This window comes from Canis lupus, chromosome 12 (genome assembly GCF_048164855.1).
Source record: "Canis lupus baileyi chromosome 12, mCanLup2.hap1, whole genome shotgun sequence".
Lineage (NCBI taxonomy): Eukaryota > Metazoa > Chordata > Mammalia > Carnivora > Canidae > Canis > Canis lupus.
The window spans coordinates 45629560-45648580 of record NC_132849.1 but is presented as its reverse complement, the minus strand read 5'-3'; the positions used below and the strand labels follow the sequence as shown (position 1 = coordinate 45648580).

Here is a 19021-nt window from a genome sequence, read left to right as displayed (position 1 = left end):
TACTTCTTTCCAACAGCCCTGCATTCACATGTTAACTTAAAGGGGATTTTGGACACCCAGGCTTCCAGGGCACGTGACTGGAGGGGTGAGGAGGAATGAGCCCTGTGGGCTTTGCAAGCAGGACATGTGGTGTCCAAGCCCCAGTCATCCTCTCTGAACCTTGGTCTCTTCATCTGAATGTGGGCATGGTGATGACAGAGGCCCCACCTACCTCACACAGGGAGGTCATCCTTGCTGAAAGCCTCCTTAGGCAATAAAGTGCTACACAACTCTGAGCCTTTATTCATGGTCTCTGGCTTCAGTGAGGTAGGTAGACAGTGCAATGCAGGGTGGCACGAAACATCAAATCTAGTGGAAGGGACAAGCTTCCTCTGTGTGCTTTTCTAACTATCTGGGGTGAAAGGCCAGGTTTTTGTTTTAGTTTTCTTAGTTCTCAATCCATCAAGAAATGATACTTTGGTAAAATACAAAATTACGCATGTGGATGTGGTGACAGTATCAGATTGACATAAAAGTTTCAAATTACTTATTCTCAGGTCCTTTTATAGGACATGTAACAGTTCAAAAGCCCAGTGCCCTCCAAGCATATGGTAAATGGGCTTATTACCTCTTTTTACTTTTTTAAAAGATTTATTTATTTATTTATTTATTTATTTATTTATTTGACAGAGAAAGAGCACAAGCAGGGGGAGCTGCAGGCAGAGGGAGAGGGAGAAGCAGGCTCCCCGCTGAGCAGGGAGGCCGACACAGGGCTTGATCCCAGGACCCCAAGATCACGACCTGAGCTGAAGGCAGATACTTAACTGACTGAGCTTCCCAGGCGCCCCCATCTACTCTTTTATTCCCTAGTGTTCGTTTTGATTAATTTTACAAACAGCTCAGAAGGGAGGGTCACAATGGCTGTGGTGGGCTTCACTTGCAGGGCAAGCTCAGAAGGTCTGTGACAGTGGGCAGGGAGACAGAAATGTCCCGGGTTTCTCTGCCCCGGGGGGGGCAGCGAGAAGTTGGGGTTTTTATGACAAAAGCAGTGGACTCTGAGCACCAGAGCAGGGGCAGGAGAGATCATGTGGTGAGGACCCATTCAGATCTCAGTCCCATAAGAAATGGGGTCTCTGAAAATTCTTGGACAGAATCGTCCCGTGGACAGTATTTAGTGTAACACTCGTGGCCCTCCTCTCTCTAGCACACCAGGTTGAAAGGTAAGTCTTATTTACCAGTGTGGTCCCTTCAGCGGGTATCAAGTGTCTGTGGCCGAGGAGTTATAAAGTATATTGGGAGCAGCTGGGGTCTGGTCTAGGTGGGGGTGCAGCCAGGAGGCTGATGCCAGAACACGAATGAGTAGAAGATACCCAGGGACAGACAGGCCTTGGGGACAAAACGAAGAGAGAGAGACAATGATTTCTTAGCATCGGGGCCAGGGGATGGTTAAGGACACTAGAGGCTGTACCTTATGGCTCCCAGGCCAGCACAGGAAATGCACAAATAAAGACCCCAGCCCGAAGCCAGCTCTTACTCTCAGCCTCCCAGCACTCCCCCCTCCATGCCACCTGTCGGGATCTGAGCCAAGCTCCCTCCTCTTTCCAGGCTTAGCTGGATGACACACACTCAGCTGCTTTAAAGCTCCCTGGTCAATCTGTTCCCAGGGCCACAGCTATACCAGGTCCCCAAGAAGCCCTCCGGCTATGTTCCTCTGCTGGGGACAGGAGGCCAGGACAAGCACCTGCTCCACAAGCCAGCCAGACAGCCTAGGAGCCAGGGGACCAGGAGCCAACCTCTAGCGACAGCACCATTGTCCCTCACATGGGCTCCCCTGGGGGCCCAGAGGCCTGCTGCCTGGGAAAGCCCATGAGCTCTCTTCTCTGGGGTCAGTCTTTCTGTTCCCCCAGTGGGCTAGGGGGCCCGTTCACAACAGCCACCTCAGCCCTCTTCCTCCCCCATCAGCATTGCCTTCCCCATGCTCTCTCTCCTGTCCTGGGGCCTCTCTTGAGAGTCCAGGGGGCTGCAGGTGTCAGCTAGGGCATGGGCTGGACCACGGCAGACTATGACCTGCACAGGATGTGCAGCACCTCCCGCCAGGGTTCCTCAGAGGCCAAGGCTAGGCTCCTACCTGAAAGGTCTGGTAGACATTGGCCCCACTGGCCCTTGCAAGGGGCAGGTGTATTATACGGCCCACCCTGCACATTTGGATCCCCTTTGCTATTTGCAAAGTATCCCCGGAGGTTGGACAGGACAGATATTACTGGTAGCCGTATTTTCCCAATGAAGCAGCAGAAGTTCAGAGCAGTTCAGTAATTTGCTCAAGGTCACACAGCTGGGAAGCAGCAAATCCAGTGCTGTTTCTTCTATCAAACCGAGGTTGCTATGGCCTCCTAAAATGAAAAGGTTTGGCCGGGCAAGGGCAGGATGGACCTTTGAGAAGCACTGGTTCTCTGGTGCTTGCACACGTTTAATTCCCATGGGCAGCTAGGAGGAATGCAACCTTATAATCTGTCTTTCAGAGGAGGAAGCCAATGTTCAGGCAGTGACTTCTGCAAGGTCACATGGGTGGTGAGTGGTGGAGCCAGCACTGAAACCCAGGTCTGTTATATTCTGAAGACAGTGTTCTTCCTTCTACACTAGCCCCTATTCCGGGCCAGGGAAGGGGAGGGCATATGACCCTCTGACCCTTCCCCCACTCGGCCTTGCCCCTGCTCCCTCTCATCTGTCCATCTCTGGACACATTTCCACACACCTGTCCCTGACTGCCTTGCACTTTCTGTCCCGGGGGCCTACTCCACCTCTCGGTGATGTGCCCTCCCTCTGGGTCCTAGTGACTCACAGGGATGAGCCAAAGGGTTGCTGGGTCTCTATTTGCTCTAGGTGGTGGCTGTGGTCCCCGGTGCACCTGGATGAGGGGCGGAGCTCTAGCCCACAGATCATGACCACACATGTAGATGGGGAATTACCGGTGGGCTCTGACTCAGCCTGGCTCCCCTTCCCCCTCCCACTCCAGCCTGCACTGGGGCCCTCCACCTTCTCCCACAAGTTGGGGAGGAGGGGGGCACCCTGGGAACCTGGGAGTACAGCCTGGAGTCTGCTGCAAGCTGGAAACTCCTTTGAAGTCCCCTGTTTTATCTTTCAACTTCGTGTGAATTTTTCATTACAGGCCATAAAATATCCATGTTTGCTTTAATATTAAAATGCTTAAAATTACTTACCAATTAAATGACTTAACTTCTGCTTGCCCCCCGCCCCTCCCAACCTTCCAGTAGAACTGGCACTGGTACCCGCAGGTGCAGCCCTCTGGCTGAGAGCCCTCCTACCTCCAGCTGGCACAGCCCTCCCTCCCTCTGCTGTCCCTTTCACTAAGGCCACCATTCACCGTGACTCTCTAGTCCAAAGGAGAAAACCCTGCCCCAATGGGAACATCTCCTTGACAGGCCAGTTACAAATCTGACCTCCTGCTCCCCACTGCCTACTGGCTTGGGCTTTCCCATTCTCAGCTGGAAGGGGCTGAAAGAGAGGAACCAGCTGTCTTCGGGGCTGGCAAGGAACTATCACTCTGCCTCTGAGTCTAAGGCATAGGTAGGCAGGCTTGTTGAGCCCATGGGGTGTACCCTCCAGAGCACTGTTCATCCTGGGCAACCCTGGGGCTCCTCCCAGACTCAGGGCTTATGGCCTCCAGAGGCCTGGGCTTGGGGCCGGCCCCGTAGCACACACTTAAACAGTGTCTCCTTCTCATTCTTTATTCTGAAGGCACCCGCTAGCCTGCTTCTCTCCTCACTTTGATCAGACTCCAAGACACAGGTTCGCCCCTTCCAGGTCCTCAGGTGGGGCTGAGGCCCAGGGTGGGTGTGTGGATGGCAAGGGGAGGGCCCTGGGTGGGCCAGCCAGGGAATGGCAAGTCCCGCTGTCCAAGCCACAGGGCTGGGCTGGTGGAAACCATCAGGCTGTCTTACTGACTCTTCTGGAAGCAGATCTCAGCTCTGCCACAACTCACAGTGCAAGTCCTCTGGTCTCTAGGGGCTTCCAATTCAATGCAGAAAACAGGAAAGTTGTGAGGGTGGTGGTAGGATTCAAAGCCTGGGGAATGTCAGTGAGCTCTGCAGCTGGAGGGGTGCATCGCATTGCCCAGTCTTAATGTCCCCAGGTGCCTGCGGGACACATATCACTGCGTGTAGAGCATGCATGTGTGCACGTGTGTGCATTTGCGTGCTGGAGGGATGCCATGACACTCACCGGGGGGTGCTTGCGCTTCCGCCCAGGCCGCCCCACCTTCCGTGCAGTTGTGCTGGGCTCCTGCCGCTCCTCCTTGCCACGGGCCTCCTCCTGCTCCTCTCCCTCCTGTGGGTACAGACACAGCCTATGAAGCCAGGGCGGGATCCGAGAGTACTCCTCCCCTGTCCCCCCATCCCATGACAGCCACATTTCCAGAGCCATGTCAGGCTGTTCCCCTACCACCCCAGCAGGGGCGACTTTCATCTGTGTCTTGCCTGGTGAAGCTTCAGTCAATAAATAAAACCTTGGGGGACTTCAGGGTAGATGCTGCAAACTTGGCACCGTGCAGCTGTGTCTCCTGGTGGACACATTTTCTCAGCCACAGAATCACAACACATGCTCTGACATAAAGCGTGTCTCTGGATAGGGTTTTATTTATGTGAAACAAATCTTACACAGGTACAAAAATTAAATTAGTTATATATTTAATGGGTCACTTTTATTGAAAAGAGTAAGATCCCCTGAAAAGAATTATTAAATTTAGCAACTGGAAACACATGCAACACTTGGAATGAGGACGGTGGCAAACGATAGAGGACTGTCGCGGCCCCTGAGAATACACCTGCCAGAAGCATTTGCCCCGCATGTCTGTCACCCCACAGGAGCATCTCACAGACATTGTCTGGGGTTTATCTTGATGCCCTCCCTGAATTCACTGAGCCCTGGACCCGAAGTCTCGCGTCGTGACCCACCTCATCCAGCACCTATGAGGGCCGGGCCCTGCAACATTGTCTCCTGGAGCACAGTCAGAAACCTAGAAAGTCCTCCTGCCTCACTGCTCCAGCAGCCCGGCCACAAACCACCCACGGGTCGCTTCTGACTCAGCCGGCTCCAGCATGACTAATCACAAACAGAAACAATGTTGGGGAAGGAGAAAGGGACCCTGACCCAGCAGAGGGACTACAGGCAGCTCTTTGAGCACTGCATGATGTCAGGAGCCAAAGATGGCTTCAAAGTCCTCCCTGGGGAGGATGCCAACCCCGAGCAGCAACTGGTGCCCCAGAAGAGTAAAAGGGAAGGTGTGCGGGTTCCCTGTGGATTTAATCAAGATGTCCCTCAACATCCCACTCAACTTTCATTTTCTGTGATTTCAAAATCGCTTGTGGTTTGCCCGTCTGTGGGCGGGAGGGGAGGGTCCAGGATGGAGAGACAGAGAGTCTATACCAGGACCAGAGACCCTTGACAGGCTCTTTTCAGGAAAACATGGCAGAGAAGCTGTGAGGGCAGAAAGGCTACAGGGGGAACCGCCAGATGGTGGAGGGGCTGGGGCACATACCCCATGGTAGGCCAGGCCTCTGGTTCTGGGCTGTTCCTTGAGACCCCTGCAGACACCCCTGTATAAGAAATGATCATTTGGATTGCAGGGAGAGGACATATTTCCAAAGGACCTTAATCTTGGTGAGTTGTTTTTTTTTTTTTTTTTTTTAAGATTTTATTTATTTATTCATGAGAGACACACAGAAAGAAAGGCAGAGACACAGGCAGAGAGAGAAGCAGGCTCCCTGCAGGGAGCCTGACATGGGATTCGATCCCGGGTCTCCAGGATCACATCCTGGGGCAAAGGCAGGTGCACAACCACTGAGCCACCCAGGCGTCCCTTGGTGAGGGTTTCAACTGATATACACAATTGAATCAACTGGATCCAGTTCAACTGGATCAACTGGATCTAGTGAATTTCAGGCCGAGATGGTGCTGGTTCCACTGCTGCTAAATGAGCACGATCCTGATCATTCTGACTAGGTAACAGCATTCACAAAACAGAGTCCACAGGGCACCTGGGTGGCTCAGTTGGTTAAGCATCTGCCTTTGGCTCAGGTCATGATCATGGAATCCTAGGATCGAGCCCCATGTCTGGTTCCCCGCTCAGCAGGGAATCTGATTCTCCCTCTGCCTTTCCTCCTCCCCTGCTCATACTCATGCTCTCTCTCATTCACTCTGTGTCTCTCAAATAGATAAATAAAATCTTCTAAAAAAACAAAAACAACAGTCCATGTGAGGTTATGTGAGGTCATGCGAAGGCACAGGACTTAGAGCAGACCAAAATGGGTTTGAGCCTGGCTTGTTCATTAGCTACTCACAGTATCGCTCTCTCTGAGCCTCACTCTCCTCGTCCATAAAAGGGGAGTATGAAGGTGCCCACTCTGCCTGCTTCTCAGGTTTTGAAGAGTAATGAACAAATGTTTTGTCCTCTTTTCTTTTTTTTAAGATTTTATTTATTTATTCATGAGAGACACAGAGAGAGAAAGAGAGGCAGAGACACAGGCAGAGGGAGAAGCAGGCTCCATGCAAGGAGCCCAACGTGGGACTCGATCCTGGATCCTAGGATCACGCCCTGAGCCAAAGGCAGACGCCCAACTGCTGAGCCACTCAGGTGTCCCATGTTTTGTCCTCTTGTCTGTTTTGCACACTGCTGAGTTCCCAGAGCCTCAAACGGGTCCTGCACTTAGTGAGTGCTCCACATGCCCCCCACAGGAGGGAGCTTCCATTTCCCCTGGCAGCAGGAGGCCGGCTCAGCCCGCTGTGTTTGCCTGGAAAGCACCAGGCCAGACCTGGCTGAGCTGCTGACCAAGCTGCTGACCGTTCCTCATGGCGGGGCCCATGGGACTGAAATGCACAAGGCAATGGGCAAGAGAGGGGGGCACCAACGTGCATCAGGATCAGTTTGGGTGGCCACAGGGTCTGGGAAGACTCCTGCTTCCCAGAAATTCCAGGCTTGAACTATTTCTTTAGCAGACTGCATTTCTGGCAGAGGGATTCATCTGATTTTCTTTTATTCTGAACTGACCTGAGACCCTGCACAGCAACAAGGAGACACAGTTACCCTACTGCAATGACCTAAAAACAACAGTACTGAGGATTCCCAAATGGCTCAGCAGTTTAGCACCTGCCTTCGGCCCAGGGCGTGATCCTGGAGTCCTGGGATCAAGTCCTACATCAGGCTCCCTGTATGGAGCCTGCTTCTCCCTTTGCCCACCCACCCCCCTCCATGAATAAATAAAATCTTAAAAAAAAAAAAAAAAAAAAAAAAAAACGAAAAAACCCAAAGGCACTTGACATTTCAGGACTGGCAAGCCCTGGCTTCCATCAGCACGTGGAGACACCCTTTTGGGGCTGGGTGTGGTGGTGCCCTGATAGGCAACTCCCGTGCTACCTGGACACTGCTGTAATTTGGCACGTTTAGGGACCAGTGCCATGCCTGATGCACAGGAGATGCTCAACACATCCTACCCCGCTGTATTCAGTTCAGTGCAATACACCTCGGGAGGAAGGAATGCCTGGACGCCATGTCACCTAACCAGGTCTCGACATGTTGATAGTGTGGAAATCACCACACTGTCAGGGTAGGCTGCCGTGTGTTGAGCCTGCACCCTGTGCCAGGGGCAAGGGCAAGGTGCGACACGGCCCCCGTTCAACAGTCAGGTGTCGGGCACAACCCAAAGAGCCTGGGCTGGGACTCAAACCTAGGTCTGTGCAACTCCTGGCCCGTGCCCATTCCATCAGGCCCTAAAGTACGGATTTGTGAAAAGCATGTTATTTGGGGCCAACCCATCACTCTTCCATGATGTGGCGATATCACAGGGCAAAGAGAAGGGTGGCGGGACCTCCTGCTCCCGGCCCGCCTGAGTTCACACAAAGTTAGGGGGATAACACAGAGGAGGGTGAGAAGATGGCTCAGGGCCATGCTCCTCAAGGAGGCGTATCAAGCCATCCATCCCCTCATCTGCCACAGGGGCAGATCTGGTTTCATTCAATATCTTTGCTGAGGGACTGAGCAAAGGAATGTAAAACATGCTTATCAAATCTGTAAGCAGCACTGAATAGGCGGCGTCACTAATACTCTGAAAGGAAAGAATCTGATCCAGGGTGACTTGGAGCAGCTGGAAAACAGCAACAAATTTAGTAGGAACAGACATGGGCCCAGGTTGGTTTCCTCATCCATCAGCTAAGGGGACTGCATTAGTCAATCCCTACGGTGGGGAAGTGGCAGGAGAGGGGCAGACATTCTAGTTGGGTGGGATTTGGAGAGGGTGGGGTGGGGGGTGGCAGCGGTGAGCTGGACTTTCTGGCCTGCTCTTGATCACTAGTAATTTCAGGCTATTTACCCTGTATTGCTTTCCTCACCTATAAAACGGGGTGGACTGTATCTCCTTTACAGAGATGCTGTGACAATTCAACAAGGTAATATATCAAAAGCTGACACAGGATAGCCCCTCAAGTACACGCTAACTTCTGCTCTACACATCCTGACCAGAAGGATTCACAAAAGTGCATCCCTCCCCCTTCCCCGGCCCTCCCTCCCCATTCCCAGGCAAATCCCAGCATTCTGCATTTGCAGCCATCACTCACTGCTACAGACAAACCCCAGCATCTGGCTGGTCCTGCTGCAGTGAGATACTCAGGAACATGGGGCTCTCTGATCTTTCCAAAATGCAAAGCTGATTATGTCACTCTGCAGAGTTTAAGCCCTTGCTGAGGGGGCTTCCAGGGGCCTGCAGGATCAAGCCAAGCTCCTTAGCCAGTGTGAAGGAAGGCCCCCAGGATCTGGCAGGCCGCCCTGGTCTCCTTTCCCCACGGCCTTCCTCCCACCCATCGCCAACGGACTGCACCAGGTGCAAAAGTGGACTTCTTCCCTCTCCAGTGCCTTGGCATTCCTTCTGCCCCAACCACCTCCCCCTCAGGTTGACCAGCAAACCCCTTACTTCTCCACCTCATTTCCCAGATTTCCTTCCCCAGGGCTTCCTCCTCTGATCCTCTGACTGAGTCCATAGGTCCTTTCTCTCCCATAGTACCCACTACCCAACACTGCAATTGTCAGCTCTTGTCCTAGACAGGCCACGAGCTCCTTGGAGGAAGGGACTGTGTCTTACCTCAGCATCCCCAGGGCCTAGACCGATGCACCTAGCATGAGGCAGGCACTCAGAAACACTTGATGAGTGACTGTCACATAGTAGGTGCTCAGTAAGAGTCCCCCCTACACACACACACATACACACAGAGAGGTGGGCATGCAAATCCACAAACCAGCATAAATATAACTGTGTATGAGGCTCCAGTACCACTCTGATCTTTATGATTTCAAATCAAGAAACAAGATGACTAAAATGTACTTTCTAGGCTTAAACACAATCATGTCACTTTACATTTATGTAACTCTTTACAGCTTTCAAAGCACCTTCACATTTGGTGGCCTGTTAGATTAGGTAGTTACCATCAGCCTCTCTAAACTTCTGAGGCTATGATTTGACCTAGATTTTAACACAGCTCGCTGGATGGATTATTTTAAGCCACATACAACTTCTCATTCTGATGAGCTGGGCTGTGACGATAATAATCTCTCCACAGTTGTACAGTACATGGTAATTAACAAAGCATTTTCACATACATTGTTTCATTTTATTCTTCTGCTTTACAGAAAGCAGAGCCGTATTATTTTTTTCCATGACACAGGCGGGAAATCTGAAGCTCAGAGGGGTTATCTAACTTGCAGAGATCAGAGAGCCAGGAAAAAAGGCTTTAGAACCCACATTTAAATCTTTTGATTCCCAGCTCATGGGTCTATCTGCTGCAACACCGCACTACACCCTACTACACTATGTGCTACTGATGTGTGTGTCACCGTGTGCGTCACCAGGAAACCAATGAACATGCAGGCAAGCTAAGGTAAAGGCACACACTGGCGCTCGCATGTACACATCCACACAGCTGTCTCAGGAGTTCATGCCTGGACATAGGACCCCTCCCCTTAAGAGATCTATGTCCCACCCGGAAACAGCCAGCCAGATGTACGTGCTCCCTTCAGAACATACACCGGATGCTACTGACCCAGCATCCGTTGAGCAGATGTCTCAAGTTGGTGTTTGAGTTGAGGGGATGAACTTGCCGGATCCAGCCAGTCGCTTGCCCAGACCCTTTGGGACAAGAAGCACGTACAGCCTTGGCCAGCTGGCTGGCTGGCCTCCAGGGGCTCTGTCTGTGATCGTGGAATTCAGTGAAACCAATTGGCCTCCCTGTCAGGCCCCATTCTGGACTGCCTGAGGCCCAGGTCTGCAGATTGACAGCCACGGGACTCTGCACACCACACTGCGCATATGCGCTCACAAGTGCCCCACACCCGGGCTGGGCCTACACACAGGTGGGCAGCCCGACGTTCTGTTGGAGAATGTGCAGGGAGGGCAAGGTGGCGGTGTGAGTGGCTATCAGCCCTCTGTCTCAATTATTCAACAACATTCAACAAGTATTCATTAAATGCTTAGTCCGCTTCATACTATACATATCGATGAAAGCCTCCATCCCTCCCAAAGGGCCATGCTCCTGGAGGGCAGTGGCCATGTTCTGTTTGCCCCTCCAAGCCCCCACAGCTCCCAGGAACCTGCACAACAGCAGGTGCTCCATAAGTACCAAACGGTTGAAAATGGTGGTACTTGTGGGTTTTCTCAGGCCCTCCTGCCAGGGCTGCAGCCCTCCCAAACAACCTGTGCGCCATGCTGGGTCCTCACCGCCTTCCAGAATGGAGACTCCACTAAGCACACACCCAACACACTGCAGCCCAGCCATGATGACCTCAAGGCCAACATGAGACCAGGCCAATGGGTGTGCTCAAAAACATTTATACATCACCTACCGGGTACTGGATACAGAGATAAGCAAATAGAACACTCAGTTTAGAGAGAGACAACACATAATCAAAGAAGTACCTAAGTAGAGTGTCCCCCTCGTGGACCCAAGGCCGCCCTCCCTGGCCCTACACAGCCCATCATTTCATCCCCACCCCACCGGGGAACCCCTTTCTGGAGGCACTACAACACTACATAGGGCATGATTTTTATTGATTTATAGAAGGAAAGAATCCAGACAAAACTGCTTCATAGCCATGTGACCTTTGTGAACTTTCTTAACCTCCCTAGACCTCAATTCCTCACCTCTAAAATGGGGATAATGAGAGGAGATGCCTCCAGGGCAATCAGGAGGATGAAGTGAGCTAATTGCCAAGCCAAGGAAACTCCTTTGCACAGTATGCCCTTCCATACTGTGCAAACGGTGTGTGGGACGATTACAAGTAATATCCCTAATTGCCCTGTGGCTCTCCACAGGGCATGGCCAGGCCCAGGTGCCAGAAAGGAAGGGCATCATCCCCTTTTCCCCCTCATCCTGGGACACCCACTGCCATCTGCCCATCTCCACTCTGGGCGGGTAAATACATAGATTGCTAGGTAGGTAGATAGCAAGCTGGCTAGTTTTCCAAAATAAGTCACAAGACTAACTTAGTATATGCCAGGCCCCGGTGTTAAACGCACACCATGGGGGCGCCTGGATGGCTCAGTGGTTGAGCTTCTGCCTTTGGCTCAGGCCATGATCCCGGGGTCCTGGGAACGAGTCCTGTATCAGGCTCCCCACAGGGAGCCTTTTTCTCCCTCTGCCTATGTCTCTGCCTCTCTCTGTCTCTCATGGATAAATAAATAAAATCTTCCAAAAAAAAAAAAAATCACCACTACCACACACACACATACACACACCATATAAACCAGCTCATGTAAACCTCTCATTTCCCTGCTTAGAGACCACATAGCCATGCAGCAGAGTCCACATTTCGAACACAAGTCCTTCTCCAGAACCCAAGTGACACCTACTCACAACTGCAAGTTACCCAAACTTGATGTGCATACGCATACCTCCTTTTACCACACCACACAGATAGTGCATGTTTTATGAATTGAAGGTTTGTGGCACCCTGTATCCAGCAAGTCTATTGCTGGGTATTTTGCTCACTTCATGCCTCTGTGCCACATTCTGGTAATTCTTGCAATATTCCAAATTTTTTCCTTAACATTATGTGTTATGGTGATCAGTGATTTACAACTTGCTGAAAGATCAATTAGCACTTTTTAGCAATATTTTAAAATTAAGGTATGTAAGTTTTTCAGACATGTTGTACACTTGATAGACTCCAGTAGAGTACTAACATAACTTTTATGCATCGGGAAGTCAAAAAATGCATTTGACTTGCTTTATTGCAATATTCACTTTCCAGTGGTAACCTGAAACTGAATCTACAATATCTCTGAGGTATGCCTGTCATATATCTAACTTGGAAAATTTTACAGAACCTGAAGTAAAACACAGGTTCCAGTCAGCTCAGGGGTGGGCACTGTTTGCATCACACACCTGCTCTACAGGACCAAGCATCTAATCGACTCCACTGAGTTAAAAATGGATGCATCCAGGGCGCCTGGGTGGTTCAGTTGTTAAGCATCTGTGTTTGGCTTGGGTCATGATCTCAGGGTCCTGGGATTGAGCTCCACAGGAAGCCTGCTTCTCTCTCTCCCTCTACCTGTCACTCCCCCTGCTTGTGCTCTCTGTCAAATAAATAAATAAAATAATCTTTAAAAATAAATGGATGCATCCTTATTATTAGCTGTGTTCCTGAAAAGGGAAGGGTAAAGCTGCCTTTTCTGTAACTGAATGTGCTAAGAGGAATGCTATTTAAACAACCCCTGTAGTGATTATTATAAAGCAAAGAGCCGGCCCTAAGTGATGGTGTGTGGACATCTGAGTGTAATAAAGGCAGAGCCTGCCTGGAGTGTGCAATAGGCCTGTGCAACAGCAAGAACAGTGGAGTAGTGGAGCTGGGAAAAGCCCACCCCAGGTGCCCTGTAGCTTGGGTATCAGACTGCAAGAAGTGGTCAGTGCCCAAGGGAAGTCGGCACTTGCCAGGCCTCTGGGTTGGACTTAGGTGAGGGAAAAGCCCCGGCCACCGCACTGGCCACACATGCATACACACCCACACACACACACAGGTATGCTTGCTGTGCTTCCCTAGCACAAATATGCATCCCCTGCTGTTGCTCCTACTAGCCAGCTGTCCAGGAGGGGCCTCCCTCCTCTGGATAGTAGGCAAGACTGCTATGTTCCCATCCCATTCTTTTACTAGGGAATATTCATTCAGTTCATCCAACAGACTTGTGAAGCCCTACTATGTGCTGGGTACCTGGAAAGGTCCCTAGAAAGAAAGAGAGGAAGAGAAGAAGAGAGAAACAATGCGTGCAGGAGGGAGAGGAACAGTAAGAAGCAGTGTGGCCACAGCTCTGTCTTTGTTGAACAGTGTGTATCTGGAGTGTATGTGTATGCGCTTGCACACAGCCACCCACAGTCGTGCACACTAGCCTTGTCTGCAGATTCTTACTGGAGATGAAGTGCCCCCAGCCTCCACTCCAGGGTAAGAGCGCTGCTACCCCAAGTAAAAGCATGCTCTGACCATCCCGACTTCCAGTCCAGATAAACGTACTGGAACCTGCAGCAGAAGCAAGATGGGTGGGACTGTGGAGTGTAACGGCCTCCACCAGGAGGCAGCCTGATGAGCACCAGCCAACAGCGGAGCCTGCCGGACTTCCACGCCACCACCTAGCTACCCACTAGCTGTGTGACCTTTGGCAAGTGACCTCATGTCTCTAAGCATCCATTTAGTCATCAATAAGAGTGGTGAAAATAATATAGCCTACCTTATGGAGCAACCGTAAGAATTAAATAAGATCACGTGAGCACAGAGCTTAAAGTAGTGCCTGGCAGATAGTCAGCACTCAGTGCACCTTGGCTGTTGTGTTTCTGAGGCCAGAGGAAAGAGAAAGAGGGGAGCAACACGATTGGGGGCCCAGCCTGGGGCTTGGACTCTTGGCCAGGCGCTGATTCGTATTTGGGGATCTGAGGGGGCCCTTCTAGCCCAAGGTTGGAATGTTCTTGGTCCCCTCTCCTGTTCCCTCTGTCCCTACCCTCCCCTCCACGTAGGGCCTGACACCCCACCCTGGCTCTTGGCTTCCCTGTTGAGCCTCCCTGCTGTTCACCACCCCCTACCCTATCCCCCCATAAGGCCAGCTCCCCCTCCTCCAATCTGGCCACATTTACCCAGCTGACCCAGCCTGGCGAGAGCCCCAGGGCTCAGCCCCTAGAAGTTGCACTGCCTCAGCCTCCCCAGTAGCTCCTTCCCCATCCAACATACAGATGGCAGGGTAAGGGGGAGGCCGGCAGGGAGACCGGCTGCTGGGCACACCTCTCTATGCACTCCCAGCTGTAAGTGAACTCCTTGGCTACCACCCATGGCTCTGTACCCAGCCCGCTTGATCCAGGCCCCGGGCTGTTCTCCTGTGGAAGGGATCTCACCACTCTCATTTTCCTTCCTACCCTAGCCACAATGTACTTCCTGAGCACCTACTCTGTGCTAGTCAGGCCCTGCCCTCCAGGTGCCGCAGTGGGGCTGGGTGTTATCCATACCAGAAGGCCCCAGAGGGCTGGTTAGAATTCGGATTGCTGTCCCCTCCCCCTCCACCAGAAGTTCTGGTTTGTATTTTCTAACCTTTCCTGGTGCCACTGGTGCTGCTGCTTCAGGGGTTACATTTTGAGAACCCCGGGTCCACTACAAACTGTAATTCAAGGCAGACGGAAGGAAGCAAGGGCTTTGATCCGAGAAAAGCAGTGAAAATTAGGGAAAGGGCACACTGGGCAGAGGAAAGAGCATAAACAAAGGCCTGGCGGCTCCAGGAAGTACCAGAGTGGAAGGTGCGTGGAGGCGTGGCCGGGAAGGAGGCTGGAAGGGCACGTGGGGCCTCGCGCAGCAGGGCCAGTGGGTGGCCACACCTCTTCCCTCTGGCTCCCCGACCAGTTCCTTAGTGCCAGGTGCCCCCGGCAGCTCCGCCAGGCTCCCTGGGCTGCAGCCCAAGCCCATCTTCCCGTTCTGCAGTGACACAGCACCTCTGCCCCAGGCCTGGCTTTCTCAGGCTGCCGTGGGCGGCTGTCAGCGTCTCTACCCGCCCTCCCTGGGCGGCTCCCTATTGCTGTGGGAGCCAGCCCGGAGGTGCCGGGGAGGTGTGCCAGGTGAGCCAGCATGCGCGCTGTGGTGTGGGCGGCCGAGGAGGAGCGCCCGCCAAGCCCCAGCCCCCCGTCCATCAGCCCGGTCTACCAGCACCTACCAGCACCGGGACCTGGGGCTGGGTGCGTGTTTGTTGCCACATGAGCCAGAACAGTTACTATGGGTAGATAATAATAGCAATCGTAATCCCTCCTAATTGGACCAGACTTTGCTGTTTGCAGGGCATTTCCATGCCCATGACCTCATCTGACTTCCACAACCACCCTGTAAAACAGGCACAGCTAGAGTTACTATCCCCACTTTACAGCTGAGCAAACGCAAGCCCCAGATGGCCTGAAGTCACATCTCCAGGAAGTGGCACGCTCAGGCCTGGGACCTGGGGCTTCTGACTCTGTCCAGTGCTCTTTCTCTAGCTTCAACTGTCATATCAGAAAGCCTGCTCCGCTGCTCTCCATGCGAGGGAGCCAGGGCCTCTGCTATCTAGGGCAGCACGGTCCAGTAACAGGAGGAGCCTGGCCTGGCTATTCCCACCTTCCCCACCTGTGGGGGGCAGCTGACACCAGCCACAAGTATATGGACACAGAGCTCTGTCGGCACCGGTCAGGGCCTCAGACCAGGCAGGGAAGTCAGGGTCACCTAATCCAACAGGAGAGCAAAAACAGATCTGTTGGGAAGGAAGGGAATTATCCATAGCTTCCATTGGAGAGCACAGGGGGTCAGCCGCAGGTGGCCCTGACTCTGTGGCAGCAGAATGTGGGTCTACTGCTGCCTGAGACAGGAGTAGCTCAGAAGGCCTGTGGGATAACCTGGACTATCTGTTCCTTTTCTGTGGGGTCAGAAAGAAGGAGACCTGTAGCCCCAAGAAGCCTGGCTCCACAGGCCATAGCAAGTACTTTCTCCCCTACTTGCTGGGTATATATCCCCCACTAGGGCATTCTTTTTTTTTTTTTTTTTTAAGACTTTATGTATTTATTCATGAGAGACACAGAGAGAGAGGCAGAGACACAGGCAGAGGGAGAAGCAGGCTCCATGCAGGGAGACCGACATGGGACTCGATCCTGGGATTCCAGGATCACACCCTGGGCCAAAGGCAGGCGCTGAACTGCTGAGCTACCCAGGCGTCCCCTACTAGGGCATTCTGCATGATTCTAGGCTGGGAAGGCAGGTGACTGGGCTTAGTGCGCACACCTTTGTGTGTCCACACAACGACTGACACAAGTGGGGCAGTGGGGAAGGTTCTGATCCATCGGACTCTCATCTGGACCCCCCACTGAGTAGCTGGGCTCAGCTTCCTCATCTGTAAACTAGGGCCATCTGTCCTTGCCCCACTTATTTCAAGGGTTGTTCCCAAGTACCACATGGATGGAAACCACTCAGAAAACAGAAACAGGCTCTAAGGACGAGGGAGCCCAGGAAGGAGCTGGGCACGCATAGGGCAGAATGAACAGGGAGCAGGTCTCAGAGCTGTCCCTGAGAGTGGGCAAGCAGAACTCACACTCCTCAGAGTGCCCATACCCGGTGCCAGGAGTCCATTCTGGTTCCAGAAGGACAAACTATACTCCCGACCAAGCATTACCCTCCCATACTCCTGCTCAGGAAGAGGGGACCATGGGGGCTAGGGCACAACAAACAAGACACCCCAGAAAGGCCCGTGGCTGGCACAGCTTCCCAAGAAAGGTGGTGGAGGTGGGGTGGGGGGTGGTTACCATTTCACTCACAGAGAGAGAAAATAGAGTCCAAGTGCTGGGGGTTTGGGGTGGCTTTGCCCATAGATGAACACAGCTTGGTGAGGTCCCAAGGCAGCCTATTGGGACTGAGCAGGGATCCCTATGGGTCTGCTGGGATCTCCTCTGATTTAGGCCCATCCTGGAGTTCAGCGGAGGGTGATGAGGTCACCCCTCAGCCACCCCTCAGGGGATTCTGAAAACAAGGATGTCATTGGCTCCATGATCAGAAGTGACACTTAGAGCCCGGGGGTGGGGGTAAGGGACAGGAAATCACCATCTCCAGGATGACTGGTGTCACCGTGTGCCTGGCGCTCTGAGAGGGAGAGCCCTCATGCGGCCTCATAGATATGGAGCCACCTTGAACTCGTCTTTGGCCTCCCAGAAGCTACTGAATACCCCGGGGAAGCAGAGGCAGCTAAGACAGGTAAAGCGACCCACCTGAGGACACGGAGCCAGTAGAGGCCAATCCAGAAAGGAATCTGGGCCACCCCCCAACACTGTGCAGACCCTGGGCTTGAACCTCTGCTCAAACACCGGGGAGGTAAGAGTCTGGGTCCTGGAGCCTAACTCCGTGCTTCAAATTCCCGCCGTACCGCCAGGACTGAACCTCTACCGGCCTTGGCCCGAACAGGGCCTTAAGCCCTCCCCACCGACCCCGACGGGAAGCCTGAGCTGCGCGGTCCAGCGCTCAGCAACCAGAGGTGTCATTACTTGAGGACGGGCCGTCCCCCTCCTCCCTGCTCCCCAGCTGGGGCCAAAGGGTCCTGGGCAGAGCCAGCCGCTCACCTTGCGGTCCTCCTCCCGCTCCGGAGCGGAGCTGCTGGTGTCCCCGGGGCCGCTGGAGGGCATCGCGGGCAGCTGGGCGGTGGGAGGCAGGCTGGGGCTGCGCGGGGCTGGGGGGCTGCTGGGCTTTGGGGAAGGAATTATCGTGGTCTTTGTAAGCAAGAGTTAGAACTTAGACATAGATCCCGGTGAGACTCTGACTGCGGCTGCGTGGGGTGTGGGCTTCCAGTGGCTCCACCTGCAGGGGGGAAGACAAGAGGGGTCAGCAGGGCAGGGCACCCCCAACCCAGGCCCCACCTGACTCCACCGCCTGCCTCAGCCCCAGGGCCTCGGCGCCCTGTGAGGCCTGTTCCTTGACCTTGCTCCTCTTCCCAGGCTCACCAGCAGCTCAGGCCAGCCTAGCACCCCAGAGTGGGGGCAACCGAGGCCGACTCAGCCGGCAGGGTACTGCCTGGCTTCCCTGAGGGCTGCCTCCTGCCTCTGAGGCGGCAACAGTCTCCCCAGGCCTCCGCGTTGCTGTGGCACAGTGGGCGCCACTTCTGGGACTTCCAACTGCCTCCTGCCTCCTCCCTTCTCTTCATTCACTTCTGTTCTCTCCTTTGAAAGCTTCCCGCACCCTCCCTCCCACCCAGCCACCCCCTGGGAAATCCCAGAGGTCCCCAGCCCTGCTACATTTTCCTTCTAATCTGTCCTCCCCTCACGCCCCCACCCCCACACCGCTCCCACCACGTGGAGGAAGTGAGCTGCAGTCACAGGATGTAGTGAAATGAATGTCACCTCACTTTAGGACCAGCGCCTGGGCCCAGAGAAAGCTGAGGTTGAACTCGGCTGCGGCCAGGCTGAAGGCCTAGGTTTGCAGTGCCGTTCGGAGGACGTCCTGGTGGGGAGAGGCCACGGCCAAGGCCACACTGAGGGCCGACCAGAGGCCGCTCTCCCCGCCACCCCACCAATCGGCCCCATTTGTCTCGGGAAATGGCGGGGGGGGGGGGGGGGGGGGCTTGGGGAGGCCCCTCCGCACCCACACGGCTTAATTTTAGGGGCTTTTCATCCTCCCTGCTTCAGGTGTGGGCCTCAAGCCAGTAAAATAACAAAGCCCCTGCCGCAGGCCTCAGCAAGGGGTGGGGGTGTTGCAGATTCAACCCCCTCGGCTCAGAGACACTGAGTTCTCGGGCTCCCCACCCCCCAGGAGGAAACACGGGCCAAGCCCCTGCCTCCAGTGCACCCGCCCGCAGGGAGGGGATTGGCAGGAGAAGGAAAGTGGGAGGCAGCTGGATCTGGGCCCACCCACACCCTTCCCCTTCCAGTTCCCGTTCTGCTTCCCCGGCTTCCCCTCCCTCTTGGGCTTCTTTTCCCATCCCCCTCCAGCCAAGGCTCCCTGGAAAACCAGGCACTGGAG

General features: G+C 53.7%; 1 protein-coding gene across 1 annotated transcript in view; it reads right to left on the bottom strand.

Moving 5' to 3' along the window:
* Positions 1 to 19021, bottom strand: part of DNMT3A (DNA methyltransferase 3 alpha) — a 98432-nt gene that overhangs the window by 54317 nt on the left and 25094 nt on the right. The window contains exons 2-3 of the mRNA XM_072770837.1: positions 17629 to 17863; positions 4219 to 4323 (exon numbers count right to left, since the gene is read on the bottom strand). Coding sequence (XP_072626938.1) covers positions 4219 to 4323; positions 17629 to 17691 — 168 coding nt within the window. The 5' untranslated portion in view covers positions 17692 to 17863. The remainder of the gene's footprint in view (positions 1 to 4218; positions 4324 to 17628; positions 17864 to 19021) is intronic.